This window comes from Oncorhynchus nerka, linkage group LG3, assembly GCF_034236695.1.
Source record: "Oncorhynchus nerka isolate Pitt River linkage group LG3, Oner_Uvic_2.0, whole genome shotgun sequence".
NCBI lineage: Eukaryota > Metazoa > Chordata > Actinopteri > Salmoniformes > Salmonidae > Oncorhynchus > Oncorhynchus nerka.
In genome coordinates, this window is record NC_088398.1 from 42,429,252 (window position 1) to 42,446,567 (window position 17,316).

General features: G+C 46.3%; 1 protein-coding gene across 1 annotated transcript in view; it reads right to left on the reverse strand.

The window, feature by feature from the left end:
* The window catches only part of LOC115108212 (kalirin-like), a 257,001-nt gene that overhangs the window by 82,698 nt on the left and 156,987 nt on the right, over window positions 1-17,316 (reverse strand). Inside the window, 6 exon segments of the mRNA XM_029632309.2 lie at window positions 830-996; window positions 2,427-2,622; window positions 3,237-3,411; window positions 5,843-6,012; window positions 13,089-13,219; window positions 13,222-13,279. Coding sequence (XP_029488169.2) covers window positions 830-996; window positions 2,427-2,622; window positions 3,237-3,411; window positions 5,843-6,012; window positions 13,089-13,219; window positions 13,222-13,279 — 897 coding nt within the window.

Genomic DNA, 17,316 nt, shown 5'->3' on the forward strand with positions numbered 1-17,316 from the left:
TAGCACTGCGACAAATATCATCCATTATTTACGGAAACGGCAGCATTTATCCAATAAATATCCACTTGCATTGAGGCTGAATCATTTATGGTTATATTTCATTTGACTTTAAGAGGTGATTTGCTACGTGGATGGTCCGGCAGACTTCAGTTTGAGAGAGCGATCCAGACGATCCTCTGTATTTCCACAGTTTGTATATGTCTTGCATAGTGAAGAAGGCACACAGCTAAAAGTGCTCTCTGTCAAACTGTCATTCAGATTGAAATTTCCCCAGAGAGCTTGCTCTCTCAGAACGCGTCCCAAATGGCACTCTACTCCCTAAGTAGTCCATAGGGCTCTAGTCAAAAGTAGTGCACTATATAAGGGATAGGGTCACATTTGAGAGGCAAGCTCAGATTGACACAGACAATACATTACTAGCCTGTCTGAGAAGTGATTCAATAATCGAGTTGAGCGTTTTTCAATGGCACTGGCATACATTGACTTCACATTTGACTCTAGGCCATGCAGGCAGATCAGTAGGCAAAAATGTTTGAGAGGAGCGAACAGCTGTCTTCACCAAGAAGCTAATACAAGCCAGTCATTGATCAAACACTGAACCACTGCTGGCAGCCACGCGCACACACTGACTGTTTGATGTAGGGTGCATTCTGCTGGGTGGATGTGCGTGTATATTTGCACGTGCGGGTTTGCGTGTGTGTGTGTATGTGTGTGTGTTTGCGTGAGTGTGTGTGTGTGTGTGTGTTTGAGTTTGAGACAGCCCTGGACTCTCAACAGCCCAGTTCGCCCTCGTTACCCCTATAATATATAAGCATGGGTGTACACCCACCTGTTTGACCTCTGACTGCAGATGGCGGAGCTGCAGACACTCCTGCAGTCTCTTCTGGGTCTGGTCAGCGCTGACGTCCAGCTCATGCTGCTTCTCATGGAGGAACTCCAGCAGCTCCTGGACCTGAGTGGCCAGATCCACCTCTTTCTCCCCAGTCAACTCAATGCCTAGAACACCACACAGGCACGATGGTCATTACGACATGAAATCATACAGTCACAAGTAGTTACATACCATACATGAAGCTATGCATTTGTCCTGTTTTCAGACAAACTGGTTGAAACAATGTTGTCCCCATGTTACTTCCATCAAATAATGAAACGTGATGGTGTTGAATTAACGTGGAAAACTGATATTTATTTTTGTATTTTTTTCACTGAACTTTAAATCCAATGAGATGGTTAGCATTATTGTTGAGAGCCCTACTGGCCCAGGTCAAAAGGTGTACACTATATAGTGAATGGGGTGCCATTTGGAATGCTCACATACAGTTGTGTTTCGCCGTGCAATAGGAGTGACCTCATAAGGTAATATAAACTGTACCACTAGGTGGAGCTCGTGCACTAGTCCTTCTCCAATGAAAACCAGCTAATTTCTCTCCGCCTTGTTCTTTCTCAATGAATGAAATCATCCGACTTAAAAAGACAACACTTCACTTCAATGTCTAATTAAATCATTACTGGGGACTACCCAAAACCACAGGGTTATCAAGTGTATCTGAGGAGACAAGAAAACAGTGAGTGCGTTCCAAATGGCACACTGTGCGCCCTGGTCAAAAGTAGTGCACTTCAAAAGGAATAGGGCGCCATTTAGGACGCAACCACAGTGAGGAGGAGTACCACTCCAAAAAACATCGATACAAATGTCTATACTGTACAGGTTTAAAATGTGACCCTTACACTGGGCTAATTTAATCTTCCAGGGGGAAATATTGTGGAGAGTCCAGCCCACACCTTTGGAGGGCTTAAGTCTCCTTTGCACAGGAACGAGGGGGATGTCACAGACCACACAGTCCACGAAGGGCACACGAGGGTGGCCCAGATTAAGTGCTTTCCCCAGAGTGCCATTTGGGATGCAGCCCAGGCCTAGAATTAAACCCCATGCAGTGCAGTGAAGAGGGTAAGAGGATTGTGCTGAGGGGGAAGGTAAAGCCTTGCTTTTCAAACCTAATTCCTGACTCCTCTCCCTCTCTCCAGATGGTGAACTCCACCGATGTTCAGATAAGACTTCTACTACCCCTCTGCACCTCTACTGCTACCAGCCTCCCTCCATCCCTCACAACCATCAGATCCTTCCACATGAGCCCAAGTCAGGTGGCCGGTGGGTGGACCGCTGCTCTCTCTGAGTTGGCAGGGCAGCAAACCTACCCATTTACTCTCCTGTCCCTCTCTCTTAACCCATTCTACGCCTAGCCCGGTGACATAGCTGTAGCCGTAGACTCTCATGGCAGAACTACACACCATGTGAGTTGCGCGACCTTTACATCATGCGGAACAGACACGTCCAGTGACAAGAGCGTCATTAGGGAGAAAAAGAGATGCAGCTGAGTGTGTGTCCCCCCCATCGCTGCACAATATGAGTGGCTGTCAGTGTTCACCTGAGGCCTGGACCTCCATGATGTACTGGTGCAGGTCCTGTCCCTGCTGCATCACCTCGAAGGTCATGTTGTTCATGGCCAGCTTGCGCTCCGTGTGGCGCTGCAGCCGCTGCTCGGCCAGGGTCAGGTCCTCCGAGTTGAAGTCGTTCACCTGGCGCAGCAGGTCCTCGTTCCACGCGTCCAGCTCCGCCGTCACCTGCAGGGAGAGCAGAGGGCAAAGGTCAGAGGTTAACAATGTCGTTAGTGTTACACCCGGATGGCACACCTGGGGGGGGGGGCGTATGTATCAAGCATCTCAAGAGTACGAGTGCTCAAAGGGGATCAGGTCCCCTTTGTCCATCTAGTCTTATTCGTCGTGTTCTAAAAGGCTAAACTGATCCTAGATCAGCATCCCTACTCTGGGTTGCTTGGTACACTGAGAGTCTTGTCACTAAGTTATTACGTGCAGCTCAGATGATATGGTGAAACAATACCACAGCCAAATCTCTTTCCTTAGGCATACGGTACATTTATAAGAAAAGCTTATAGCTCTCCCCATATTATAGTTCATAATGACACCATTGCATAACCCAATGGTAATTCACAGCACGTCTCAGGTCTAGGACATACTAGGAGAGCAGCACTGCACTGCACGTAGTTATCTATCAAAGTCAACTGACATTAGGTCTCTCCAAGCCTTACGCTACGATCATTAGATTACTGTGTGGCCAGCAAATGGGCACAGTACACAGTAGCCCCCCCCCCACTCCCATCGACCTGCCACCTGAGCCCCCTCTACCCCTCCCCCAGCCGCCTTCTTCCCGCTCACACCTCGATGGTGTACTGCTCAAAGATGCGTAGCTGCAGGAAGATGTCCAGTTTGATTTTCCTCTCGTGGAACAGCTCCTCCATCTGGCCCTGGGCCTCGTCCAGGTGCTGCAGGACACTCTCAATGTGGGCGATGGAGCTGTTGTGGGGCATCTTGTTGGTGGACATTGCAGCGTCCCTGGAGCCCAGGAGGGGGAGGGAGGGAGAGAGAGAGAGAGAGAGAGAGGAGAGAGAGAGAGAGAAAGAGGAGAGAGAGAGAAAGAGGAGAGAGAGAAAGAGAGAGAGAGAGACAGAGAGGAGAGAGAGGAGAGAGAAGAGAGAGAGAGAAAAGAGAAGAGAGAAGAGAGAGAGAAGAGAGAGAGAAGAGAGAGAGAGAGGAGAGAGAGAGAGAAGAGAGAGAGAGAGAAGAGAGAGAGAGAGAGAGAGAAGAGAAAGAGAGAAGAGAGAGAGGAGAGAGAGAGAAGAGAGAGAGAGAAGAGAGAGAGAGAGAGAGGAGAGGAGAGAGAAGAGGAGAGAGAGAGAGAGAGAAACCTGAGCTGTGAGACAGGCAGTAATAAGACCAAGGCTCAAATGGCAACCTATTAACGTCCTCCCTTTATTGCACACTATCTTTGACCAGGGCCCCTAGGACTCTAGTAGTAGTGCCCTATAGAGAATAGCAAAATAGACACAATGGTGGTGTTCTTGTCATGGTGTTAAGTGTTCAATAAGAGAGGTTGTAAAATATGCAATGAACGAGGCAGCTCTATGAAATAGCCTAATTGCCCACACTGTAAGGGCACTGTAGTCCATTCCTGCAGTCAAATGACCTAGTGTCAGAAATACATATATATATTTTTACAGAAACGAAATGACAAAATGTAGACCTACAGTATCTTTGCTAAATACGTTGACTTGAAGCCATTTGCAGTCCACATTGTTCTAAGCGGCTTCAATAGCATTCCCACTGCCGTAGGAGTCAGGACTACTGTAAATTGCATTATGGCTGATCATGGACATGCCAGACATTGTCAATAAACCATATGAAATGAATTCTTGATTAAGGCCTTAAAAGAGAACAAATAATTCTAAAAATTCTAACATTTTTAACAGAACAACAACTTGTTTTAAATAGGCTATGTCACACTTACAGGCACCATCATTTCTCCCCGTGGGCGTATAATATTAAAACAACGCAGATATGGAGGGTTTTACGCACATCCAAACGTTTCACAGTAGCTGGACAGAGATCCAACATAAAGAGAAAGGGAGAATGTCCACTCACCGTTATACTGCTCCCAAATAGACCTGTGCTTTATGAACATAATCAGGAGCCAAACCTTTTATCCACAGTCTTGACTACTTTGCGATTGCATCGGTCAGACAAAAAACGGCCTTAATTGAGAGGAGGGGAGACTATGCTTGGTTTTTAATGAAATAAAACAAAATGGGAATAAAAAAATATATATATATATATGTTTCTAAATACAAAGTATACAGGCACCAACAGCCCATTGGGCTACTCTTGTACCATGCGCGTATAAACGGTGATCGGCACGGCTGGATAGGCTGTGTTCCGCTGTTAAAGTTCATTCCGTAACGTCAGCGCCGTCTGAAATTAGCACTTTGGATCAGGTTTTTTAAGGACACACCTCAAATATGTCCACCCCGACCATCTGAGCTCATATAAGACAGGTAACCTGGTTGTTAGGGCTGGTAAATGCCTGTGCGCCAGTTGTTACACGATGAAATTGCAAACTTAACACCAGCCGAAAAGAAATGGCACTATATCTGACATGGTACAGGTGTCTCATAGTCATATACTTTGGTTTTAAATGACATTTGCCTGTGTGACCCTGATTTAGCCCACTGCTGTAAAAGGCTAACACACCTGCCCCTGGAGTGGATTAGCAATTACAACACCTATCACAATGCAGTATTGAACTTCGAGTGCTTCCCAAATGGCACCCTATAGGATGGGACACAGCCTTATAGTACAGCAATCTAGATCTGTTCTCGGACACTTGACACTCTCTCCCACACATGGGACTGTGGCCCATAAAACAAGCGAGTGTGTTTTGTCGACTGCAGTGAAATGGCATCATCGTTTCCATCGCTCTTGACAGTACACTCTTAGACAAAAAATGTGCTAGGAGAACCATTTGAAGAACCCATTTTGGTTCCAGGTAGAATCCCTTTGAGTTCCATTTAGAACCTTTTCCACAAGAGGGTTCTACATGGACTGAAAATAGTTCTACCTGGAACCAAAAAGGGTTCTCCTATGGGGACAGCCAAATGACCCTTTTGGAACCCTTTTTTCTAAGAGTGTACAGTATAAATCGTCTCAGAGTAGGAGTGCCGATCTAGGATCAAGTCCTCCCCGTCCGTGTAATTTTATTCATAATGATCTAATAGGCAAAACTGATCCTAGATCAGCCCGTATTTCTCCCCACTGTCCCCTGGTGGAGGCCTCTGTAGCAACACCCCGGGGTGAAGTTTCCCCTAGGTTCAGATCTAGGATCAGCTTCCCCCATTCCTAACCTTATCCCTTAGTGGGGGAAATGTAAAACTGACTCCAGATCAGCATATAGGGGCAACTTCACCCTAAATGTAGCACATACAGCACTGACCTGAGCTGCTGGATGAGGTCCTCTCCCTCCTTGATGACGTTAAGCGTAGCCTCCAGGGTGGCCGTCTGCTGCTGCTGGAACTGCTTGATGAGCTCCTGGACCGACTCCACTGAGTCTGAACACACCTCCTCCAACAGCTCCTTCTGCAGGTCCTCCATCCACGTCCACAGCTGGAGGGAGAGAGAGAGAGGGAGGGAAGGATGACGGGAGGAAAGAAGGGAGGGTGAGAGAGAGAGAGTGAAGGAAGGAAGGAAGGCGGGAGGAAAGAAGGATGATGGGAGGGTGAGAGTTAGAGAGAGAGAGGGAAGGAAGGAAGGAAGGAAGGAAGGAAGGAAGGAAGGAAGGAAGGAAGGAAGGAAGGAAGGAAGGAAGGAAGGAAGGAAGGAAGGAAGGAAGGAAGGAAGGAAGGAAGGAAGGAAGGAAGGAAGGAAGGATGAAAGAGAGAGAGAGACGTTACAACAGAACTCAACATAACTCACACCCTGAGGGTCAGACTGTAAAGGACACAATGGGTGAAACTTTAAGCAGCAATAGTTGTCTAACAGCAATGCACTGACTTAGTAAAATAGACAGTAACTTTTCAGTTTGGCTTCATATGTATAATACGTACGCAGGACGAGTACTCAACACATACTGTATCTCTCTTTTAGACTAATTGTTTGACAACGGGGAAGAAATAAATCCATTTCCTTTTCCATCTCCACAATTAGAGAACTGCTCTCAAAACTCACCGAAAATAGATGCCCATTTCTCAAACTACACTGCTTATTTATTTATTTTTTAAATCACAGAAAAAAAGATGAACTTGCACTTTAATATTTCAATGAGGGAACAGGAGCTTGAATATACAATTACACACAGCACCTGAAGCATAATCCGAGTAAATTGGCAGGAGACGTTTGGTTGTGTTGAGGGGGGAATGAATCGCAAAGTTCAGCACCTGCTTCATCATCATTTCAGTATCAGCACACGCTAGCTTGGCAAGATTGTTGTCCCAAATGGCCTATTCCTTATATAAAGTGAACTACTTTTTACCAGGGCCCATATAGGGAATAGGGTCGTCATTTGGGATGCAGACTTCCTCACTGTTCGCAGTCAGCTCAAGCTCTACTGAGATGCAGACTTCCTCACTGTTCGCAGTCAGCTCAAGCTCTACTGAGATGCAGACTTCCTCACTGTTCGCAGTCAGCTCAAGTTCTACTGAGATGCAGACTTCCTCACTGTTCGCAGTCAGCTCAAGCTCTACTGAGATGCAGACTTCCTCACTGTTCGCAGTCAGCTCCAGCTCTACTGAGATGCAGACTTCCTCACTGTTCGCAGTCAGCTCAAGCTCTACTGAGATGCAGACTTCCTCACTGTTCGCAGTCAGCTCAAGCTCTACTGAGATGCAGACTTCCTCACTGTTCGCAGTCAGCTCAAGTTCTACTGAGATGCAGACTTCCTCACTGTTCGCAGTCAGCTCAAGCTCTACTGAGATGCAGACTTCCTCACTGTTCGCAGTCAGCTCAAGTTCTACTGAGATGCAGACTTCCTCACTGTTCGCAGTCAGCTCAAGCTCTACTGAGATGCAGACTTCCTCACTGTTCGCAGTCAGCTCAAGTTCTACTGAGATGCAGACTTCCTCACTGTTCGCAGTCAGCTCAAGTTCTACTGAGATGCACTGTTGAGGTTTTTCCTATTTACATTAAAAAAAAGGAACTTGCTGGACATAGATTTGGCCTGCTAGGCTTGCTGGTCCTCAAAGCGTAGTCATAGGACATTATGGTAAAAGCAACGCTGCTCTGCCCTTCTCACTCTCTCCGGGTGCAGTGTGTGTGCGAAATGAGTTACTCTCATAACAGTTCATCTAGCATGAAGAGTTTAGTTATTTTAGCCATGACAATAACAGCACTTTGCCCCGAATGCACCAAGCCATAAAACGATGCCTGCTGAGTGTTCCTCCACAGACAATCATTGGAAGACGGAAATGAGTCAAGATGGTGAGCACCACAAGTGGATGCTCAAGTGTTGTTTGCAACACTGCAATGAGGTCGACAACACAGGCGTAGCCTAATCATTGAACCAGATAAGTACAACGGCAAGATCTAGCATGACGCAACTCATGGACACTAACAGATACATTGTATTCCAGGAACCACATTCCTAAAAGAATGGAACGCACAAAAAAAACACAAAAAAAACACGCCTCACGATACTAACGTCATCACCTCCCTCCAGTGAGACACTGTACTCCATCCCAAATGGCACCCTATTCCCTTTATAGTGCACTAATTCTGACCGGGGCCCTATCCACAGTCCTATAGGGCTCTGGTCAAAGGTAGCACGCTTATATAGGGATATCGGGTGCCATTTTGGGACACAGGCGCTGTCATCATTTCCACTCGAACCTGTACATTGGCTCACTTCACTCATGACTGTGACTATACACACATACAGAGGGGATTATCTGTGTCTTTTGAAGGGGTTAAAAAATAATGAATAAAGCAGAGAGTGGCGTTGCCATCTTGGTGGTTCCCATGGTAACTGCTCCCCATGACTGATCTAAACTCGCTCAGAATTAAACATGCTTCTCTGTGTGACTCCTGCTTCAGCTAATGGATCCGGGCTGTGTTGCGCTGCACTGGGCATGGCCAGCACCACACAGCTACCACACATTTACAGATTTCACCACGAACCTGAATTAGGATTAGACATAGGATTAGGGTGAAATAGGTTGTGCGTACTATTTGTAATCCCAGGTTTGTAATACTGTAATAGAATATACTGTAGAAGCACACACGTCACACTTGCACACAGATTTCACCATGAACCAGAATTAAGACATGGGATTGGGGTGAAATAGGTTGTGCATAATAGTTGTAATCCTGGGTAAATGCTCCAGTCAGAAGACACTTAGAGCATTCTCTGAGAGCATATCAATACTCTATGTCTCATGTGGAGTCCATAGTGAAGTATCCTCCTCCTTCATTTAGTGTGCATCCCAAATGGCACATATTCCCTCTATAGGGCACCGCAATACGTTTGACCAGGGCTCATGGGGAATAGGCTGCCATTTGGGACACGGAGCGAGAGTGCCAACATCAAGCAGCCTAAACGAACACATGAATGAGCCGTTTGGACCCCTTATGGGCTCTGGTCAAAAGTAGTCAAAAGTAGGGTGCCGTTTGGGAAAAGCCTTGTCCCAGCCATCTCTCGTAATATTGCCCTGAGTGAACATGTGGCAAACACACCGAGCCTTTCCAACAGTTCCTCTGTGTGATAAATCACGGCTCTGATTGCTTTCCTCGTCTGTTTGACGGCACAGTCTGACCGAGCACTCAACGGGAGAGTCCCAAATGGCACCCTAGCCCTGTAAAGTGCACTTCGTTTGACCAGAGCCCATGGTATGGAAAGTGGTCAAAAGTAGTGCCCTATAAAGGGAAATAGGGCACCACTTGGGATGCGGCCCATGTCTCCATGTAGACCCCTGTCCAGAATGCAAATGAGTATCTTTCAGCTCACACAGCACAGCAGCCTAAAACCTTGTTTCTTTTAGCTAATTGCTGCTTTCTGTTAGTCTGGTAGAAAGTATATTAAATGTCAATCGATATAGAGAGAAAACCATAAGCGCGAGCAGAAGGCGGAGGCAGCCGAGGAGAAAGCAGATGAGGGAAATGATAAAGATGCATACATTACGGTGGAGTGATTACCCCTCCGTAAATCAAAAATTGCTCGGCGGAGCGCATCGTTTTCTTTTACGTGAGCGGAGGAAAACACAAACAACAAAACCTCCCCCTGGCAGTGAACACCACATCAGGCGAGTAACACTAAGTTGAAAGTTGTCAGTAATTGTCCGTTCAGCCGGTGTTGACAGGGATTTGGTGGCATTAGTGATGCATCTGATGCAGTGAGCGTGCCCTCAGTAAACTGCCTATTTCGTGTCATTAGGCTTTTAAAAAGCAATGCCATCTCCGTAGACCACTACTACTGACACCGCCCTATGAAGTGAGCGTCCCAAATGACACCCTATTCGCTATGCAGTGCACTACTTTTGACCAGGGCACATAGTCACCCATTGGGCTCAGGTCAAAGGTAGTGCACTTCATAGGAAAAAGGGGGATGAGATGCTATTGGAATGCTCTTGGTCTCTAAATCAATAAGGGATGTGGCCTTGGCTTTCAGGATAACAATCAGACCCTAGGAGTCTTATCTCAGGCCAATCTAAGCACAGGTTGGTGTACGTCTTCAGGCCAAACTTTCAGAGCCTCTGAAAAGCCCAAAATGTAAACTATTAAAGAAAGACTTGAGTTTCGGTTCTGTCAGAGTCCAACCACATTTCCTGGTCTGGTCTACGTCTCAAATGGCACCCTATTCCCTACATAGTGCACTCGTAGAACAATTGGCGCTATCTAGGACCTTAAGGTGTTCTTCGGCTGTCCCCACAGGAGAAGCCTTTGAAGAACCCGTTTTTGGTTCAAGGTTGAATCTATTTGTGTTCCACGTAGAACCCTTTCCGCAGAGGGTTCTACGCCGAACTCAAAAGGGCTCTACCTGGAACCAAAAAAGGGTTCTCCTATGGGGACAGTCGAAGAACCTTTTTGGAACCCTTTTTGTACGAGTGTGGTGCCTTATATAGGGGATAGGGGTGCCACGTAAGACGCAGCCCGTCATCCATAAGCAATCTACCATAATGCATCATGTCGACAGGAGCAAGCCAGTCAGAAGGTAAGCTGCTCCTCTGCTCCGAACACAGTGAATAACATAAATCGGCTTTCTGAAAAGACTGCAGAGTGGGCTGTTGGAGAGGGTACAAGGTGTAGACTTAAAAATGGTAGCAAACACTTTAATATCAGCCGTATATACTGTATACGCCCCATACAATGTGCGATTTTCAAATCATTGCCATTTTCCTTTTCTCAGTCTGATATTCCGCTAAGATACTTCCCACAATCACTCTGCCTAGTCACTCTCTGCACTGCGTGGAGCGGCTGCGACTCCAAAAACCCACACTCCCACTGCTTCTCATAGATCACTGGGACTGGCTCACGAATGATGTGTGTGTGTGTGTGTGTGTGTGTGTGTGTGTGTGTGTGTGTGTGTGTGTGTAGGTGTGTGTGTGTATGTGTGTGTGTGTGTGTGTGTGTGTGTGTGTGTGTGAGTGTAGGTGTGTGTGTGTATGTGTGTGTGTGTGTGTGTGTGTGTAGGTGTGTGTGTGTGTGTATGTGTATGTGTGTATGTGTATGTGTATGTGTGTGTGTGTGTGTGTGTGTGTGTGTGTGTGTGTGTGTGTGTGTGTGTGTGTGTGTGTGTGTGTGTGTGTGTGTGTGTGTGTGTGTGTGTGTGTGTGTGTGTGTGTGTGTGTGTGTGTGTGTGTGTGTGTGTGTGTGTGTATGTGTGTGTGTGTGTAGCTGATGAATGATGGCTCCATTAGGAGAGCTGAACCAAACAAATGCCCTCCACGCTGCTCCAGAGGTTCCACAGGTGAATCGTGGTACTCCGCAGCGCAGGATAATGACTCTGGCTCGTAGGTTGGTCAGGAAAATCAGAAGACCACAACAAGCAGTGGTCACCCAGCCCAGCGTACACAGGCCTTTTATGTCTTCCTCCTGTCCCAGTGCTCAAAGATGTGCCGCATTAAGGGGAAAGACAATGGTACCGTATTACTTTACAGAGCACTAATTCTGACCAGGGCCCATTGGGATTATAGTGCACTACTTTTGACCAGGGCCCATAGGGTTTATAGTGCACTACTTTTGACCAGGGCCCATGGGGTTTATAGTGCACTACTTTTGACCAGGGCCCATAGGGTTTATAATGCACTACTTTTAACCAGGGCCCATAGGGTTTATAGTGCACTACTTTAGACCAGGGCCCATAGGGTTTATAGTGCACTACTTTTGACCAGGGCCAATAGGGTTTATAGTGCACTACTTTTGACCAGGACCAGTAGGGTTCGGGTCGAAAGTAGTACACTACACGCTGATGAGCTGCTAGGGGATGAGGGGGAGAGAGAGAGAGAGAGAGAGAGACAGAGAGAGAGAGAGAGAGAGAGAGAGAGAGAGATTTAGACCCAACCAAATCGTGAGAAAACAAAAAGATGATTACTTGACACATTGGTAAGAATTAACAAAAAAACTGAGCAAACTAGAATGCTATTTGGCCCTACACAGAGAGTACACAGTTGCAGAATACCTGACCACTGTGACTGACCCAAATTTAAGGAAAGCTTTGACTATGTACAGACTCAGTGAGCATAGCCTTGTTATTGAGAAAGGCCGCCGCAGGCAGACCTGGCTCTCAAGAGAAGACAGGCTATGTGCACACTGCCCACAAAATGAGGTGGAAACTGAGCTGCACTTCCTAACCTCCTGTCAAATGTACAACCATATTAGAGACATATATTTCCCTCAGATTATACAGATCCACAAAGAATTTGAAAACAGACTAGATTTAGATAAACTCCCATATCTACTGGGTGAAATACCACAGTGTGCCATCACAGCAGCAAGATGTGTGACCTGTTGCCACAAGAAAAGGGCAACCAGTGAAGAACAAACACCACTGTAAATACAACCCATACTTGTGTTTATTTATGTTCCCTTTTGTACTTTAACCATTTGCACAGAGTTACAACACTTTAAATAGACATAATATGACATTTGTAATGTCTTTATTCTTTTGGAACTTCTGTGAGTGCAATGTTTACTGTTCATTTCTGTTGTTACTTTCAGTTTTGTATATTATCTACTTCACTTGCTTTGGCAATGTTAATATATGTTTCCCATGCCAATAAAGCCTATTTAATTGAATTGAGAGAGAGCTAGAGCTGTGAACTTGTGAACATCACAAAATCGGGTTAAAAGTCCAAAATAACAGTTGGACACTGATTTTTAAAGAGTTTAAGATTAGATGGTGGTAGGTCTGTGAAGTAGCCCTCACACAGACAGAATGTCCATCCCTATTAGCAACCTTTTGCAACTATATAGGGAATAGGGTGCCCAGGCTGGTCACTCACATATGGCATGGATCAGGCTGCACTAACTAGAGAGAAGACTCTCTGCATACCTCAGTAATCTGGGTGCGATCCTCTGTAAACGGCTGGTATGAATGCCCCGTCTGTCGGCAGCGATCAGCAACACTCGGAGACGGGCATCTTGAGGCTGCATAAGCCAAGCCAACCCCCGAGTCTCAACCCTGTGCCAAGTTACTGCTCTCCAGGACAGGGAGCGTGAACCATCATATGCAGGTCAGGGTTCAAAGGTCTTACCTCCTTGGTGTGGGTGTGGAAGGAGACCGACATGTCCAGCAGCAGTTTCCTCTGTTCCACCCGCCGGACAAAGTCTTGGATCCTGACCTCCAGGTGTCGCGCTGCTTTGTAGATCTCCTCCGGGTCACATTCCCAGTCTGGGCCAGCTGCTCGGCCGCCTCCAGGAGCTTGTCTGCGTTGGTGTAGGTGTTCTGGTACCCAGGGGAGACAAAAGGGCAGCTCAATTAGATGACCGCAAACACAAGTGGGTAGAGAACTGGGTCTGCAAGGTGCACTCTACAGGATCTTACCGGCTGCAACTCTGGGGTCTCCAAGTTCATTGACAATTGTGTCTGTCTGCACTCTGTCTCTGCATGCTTTGCCTGACTACTGCACTCCTGTATCTCTCTCCTCCACCGCCACAGACAGGCAAGACCTCTCTCTCCGATGGGCGCCTCCACTACTAAATTGCCCCAAAACTCTGCAGAGTGGCAGGGTAAATCCTTGGCTATCCAGATGTGGTAATCCTACAGTTTGGCAAGTGTTGTCTCTGGATCAACACGGCAGTGGGGACTAAGTCCGTAGAGTATCAGCCATCAGGGCAGGACAGATTAATGCCTGGCTAGCATGTAGCGTGTAACAAGTAGAAGCGTGGTGATCTGACTAGGATGGGATGACCCAAAGGCTCGGGAACTGGTCACCTACTGTAAGGTTGTGGCACATTCACTGGGTGCATATGGCTCTGGTAAAAGGTAGTGCACTAGAAAGGCAGTAGGGTGCCATTTGGGATGCATTCTGGGCCTTTTAGGAATAAAGATGCCATACTGGAGAAGATTTAACACTGTGGGCCTCATCATAATCACAGTCATGTAATTCAAATCCTATCTCTCCCTACCTACTGTGTCTGTCTGGCACTGAAGTCCAAACAAGGCTCATTTTCGATTATCCAAAGTGTGGCTCCCCGGTGATGTGGGCGGGGAAAGCCACTGTTTGGAGTGTCAGCCACGCCCCACAACCAGCATTGTAGGCTGCAGCAAGCTAGGCTGCAGGGCTCGGCCCACACCTGAGGCCACTCGGCCTCATTAGGCTGCAACACAGTCTGGAGAAATTCAAGGGCCTGCTTTAGTTCAGCAAGGGGGAGCTCCTGGCTGGACGCTGGAGGCTGAGCTCTAAAGACATTTGTTTGAAGCCCTGGAGTGAACAGGCTACAAGTGAAGCTGGTAGCAGCCCAGCAAGTTTTCTTTAAAGTTAAGGCTAACTCTAGGTTCAGTTAAAACCTCTACAAGATCGGTGGCCCGACCTCGGGACGGTTGAGCTAACGTAGGCTAATGCGATTAGCATGAGGATGTAAGTAACAAGAACATTTCCCAGGACATAGACATATCTGATATTGGCACAAATCTAAAATTTTTGATAATCTAACTGCAGTAAACCAATTAGGTACATTTGGGCAGTCTTGATACAACATTTTGAACAGAAATGCAATGGTTCATTGGATCAGTCTAAAACTTTGCACATACACTGCTACCATCTAGTGGCCAAAATCCAAATTGCACCTGGGATGGAATAACACATTATGGCCTTTCTCTTGCATTTGAAAGATGATGGTACAAAAAACAAAAACAAAAACGGTCGTTTTTTTCTTTGTATTATCTTTTACCAGATCTAATGTGTTATATTCTCCTACATTCATTTCACGTTTTCAAATGGTATTAAGAATATGCATATCCTTACTTCAGGTCCTCAGCTACAGGCAATTAGATTTGGGTATGTCATTTTTGGGGCGGAAATTGAAAAAAAGGGTCTGATCCTGAAGAGGTTTTAAGGAGAGTGGGATGGTGTTTTGTTTTCCATTCATGTTTGAGAAGCAGCTTTGTGAACCTTTTATTTTGACTAAATATGCCAGCCTAGCCTAGTTTAGGCTGTGCCCCAGAAGCATTGGGCTTCTGTCATTGTTCCTCCTTGATGCCTTCCTACCAGCCACCTACCAGTCACACCTACCAGTCACACCTATCAGTCACACCTATCAGTCACACCTACCAGTCACACCAACCAGTCACACCAGCCAGTCACACCTACCGAGTCGTTACAACTAACAAATAATTCTGAAGCGGTCATATTTTTTTTTTTACCCCCTTCAAAATATCTTAATCCGTCTTTTTTTTTTCTCCCAAATAAACTGGACAAGGTTTAATAGCGGCTGCTGACATGTAAACATTTGAACTCCATGCTTTGATCGACCGTAAAACGAAGATTCAAAATGGGTTTCTCTGTGTGACTTAATGCATGCAGTGGAGGTGGATATATTTGCCTGTACTGTCAGGTTGATGTGAGTATTGTAGATCAGAATATCCCTCCCTCGCTCCTAGGATGCCTATAACAGGTGTACACCCACGGATCCCTTCTCTGTGTCACATTGGCAGTAGCTGTGGCCCAAATCTCATTTATTCATAGTGAATAGAGAGGACCAGCTTACTATAAGGGGGTACAATGGAGGGTCAATTCAAAGGACATGGATACAGTAAGCAGTTAGAGGGCTCTTGTGTACTTACCTACTGATGTGGAGTAAAGGCTGTATTAAAACCCACACATCTACATTTTCAATAGTACACGCAAAATCCAGAACAGCTACGCCTTAGATCACTGGTTAAAAACCTTCTCCGTGTCAATTCCCTATCACTCGACCACTCCTCCCACACCATTAGACATAGCCTGCGTCCCAAATGGCGCACCATTCCTAGGGCACTATGTAGGGGGGATTGGGTGGCATTTGGGACACGACCCAGGCCAGGCAGCACATAGCTTACATCGGTTCAGGAAAACTCCTCCCATTTTGTCCTTTCGTATTATCTTATCCCTCCAGAGCGGTGCAGTCAATAACGCCATTCAGGCTTTCCCTTCGCAGATATGGCTGGGCTGAGCTGGAGTTGTCTCTCTTCTTCCCTTGTCTTTTTTTAACACTGCCAGATTCCCTCCGTATCGCTTTTATTCAATCTGTTCCACGCGCAGCACTTTTATGGGCTTGTTAACCAGATGCCAGAAACAAAAGCTTTGTGCCTCTCTCTCTCTCTCTCTCTTCCCATTAAGAAGTGCTCAGCCTAAACAAAATCCCCCACTGCATGTTTTGTAGGCAGAATACATCTGAGGCTAGTCATTAGAGAGCTGCACTGTTTGTGCCATTCGGGCTATTTGGGGGGGGGGTTCCATCTACAATGGCAGATTGAATCGGAGCACAACCTCTCTGAATAATTAACTGATGTCATTTCAATGTGGTGTCATTAGGATTTTTCAACATCCTTCTCTTTTGATGTTTTATTCGCTCTAAACTGCTGAATGAGTTATTATAATGAAGATCAATTAAAGGCTTTGAGTTCGTGCGTGCATCTGCGTATGTTTGCGTGTGAACTTATGTGGGCGTATGTGTCTAGCCATGTCTGACCCCCCCCCCCCCCCCACCAATAAAAAAAATGTTGGTTTGACTTTGGTTTCAATCTCCTTTGATGAGGTATCTTGGGGAGATGATGGTGCCATATGTACATGTCTTAATGAGCTCAAATTTCAAATATTCCAATATGAAGTGATTTATTTGATTCATTAAGCAATTTGATCCATCCTTCAGGAGTAGGGGGGAATTAAAGATCCTCATCTCGTACACTTTTCCCCAGAGAGATGTACGTGATTAGAAAATAGGGTAAATAATGTTCAGGCCTCTCAGACTGTCCTAATCTGCACCCTATTCCCTGGTGCACTACTTTTGACCAAAGCCCTATGGGACCTGATGAAAAGTAGCGCACTATATAGGGAACAGCGTGCCATTTGGGACACACCGGCAGACCTCTGCTTGCCCTGAAGACAGACACGTTGTCCATCATCAGGAGGGGCGAAAACGTTGTCGTAAATCCAGGATTGCACATCCATTGAGCATCAAAAGCCATCCCCCTTAATGCTGGTGTTATCACTAGTCACGGCTCATGCTGCTACCATTACACTCAGGAGGTTAGCAAAGCGGAAGAAATGGGACTGGAAATTATTTTATTTACTGGACATCTTATGTTGCCGGGTACATTTCTTATGTTGCCGGGTACATTTCTTATGTTGCCGGGTACATTTCTTATGTTGCCGGGTACATGTCTTATGTTGCCGGGTACATTTCTTATGTTGCCGGGTAGCTGGATAATATCAGATACTCCCTGCATCCCAAATGGCACCCTATTCCCAACATAGTGCGCTATTTTTTGACCAGAGCCCT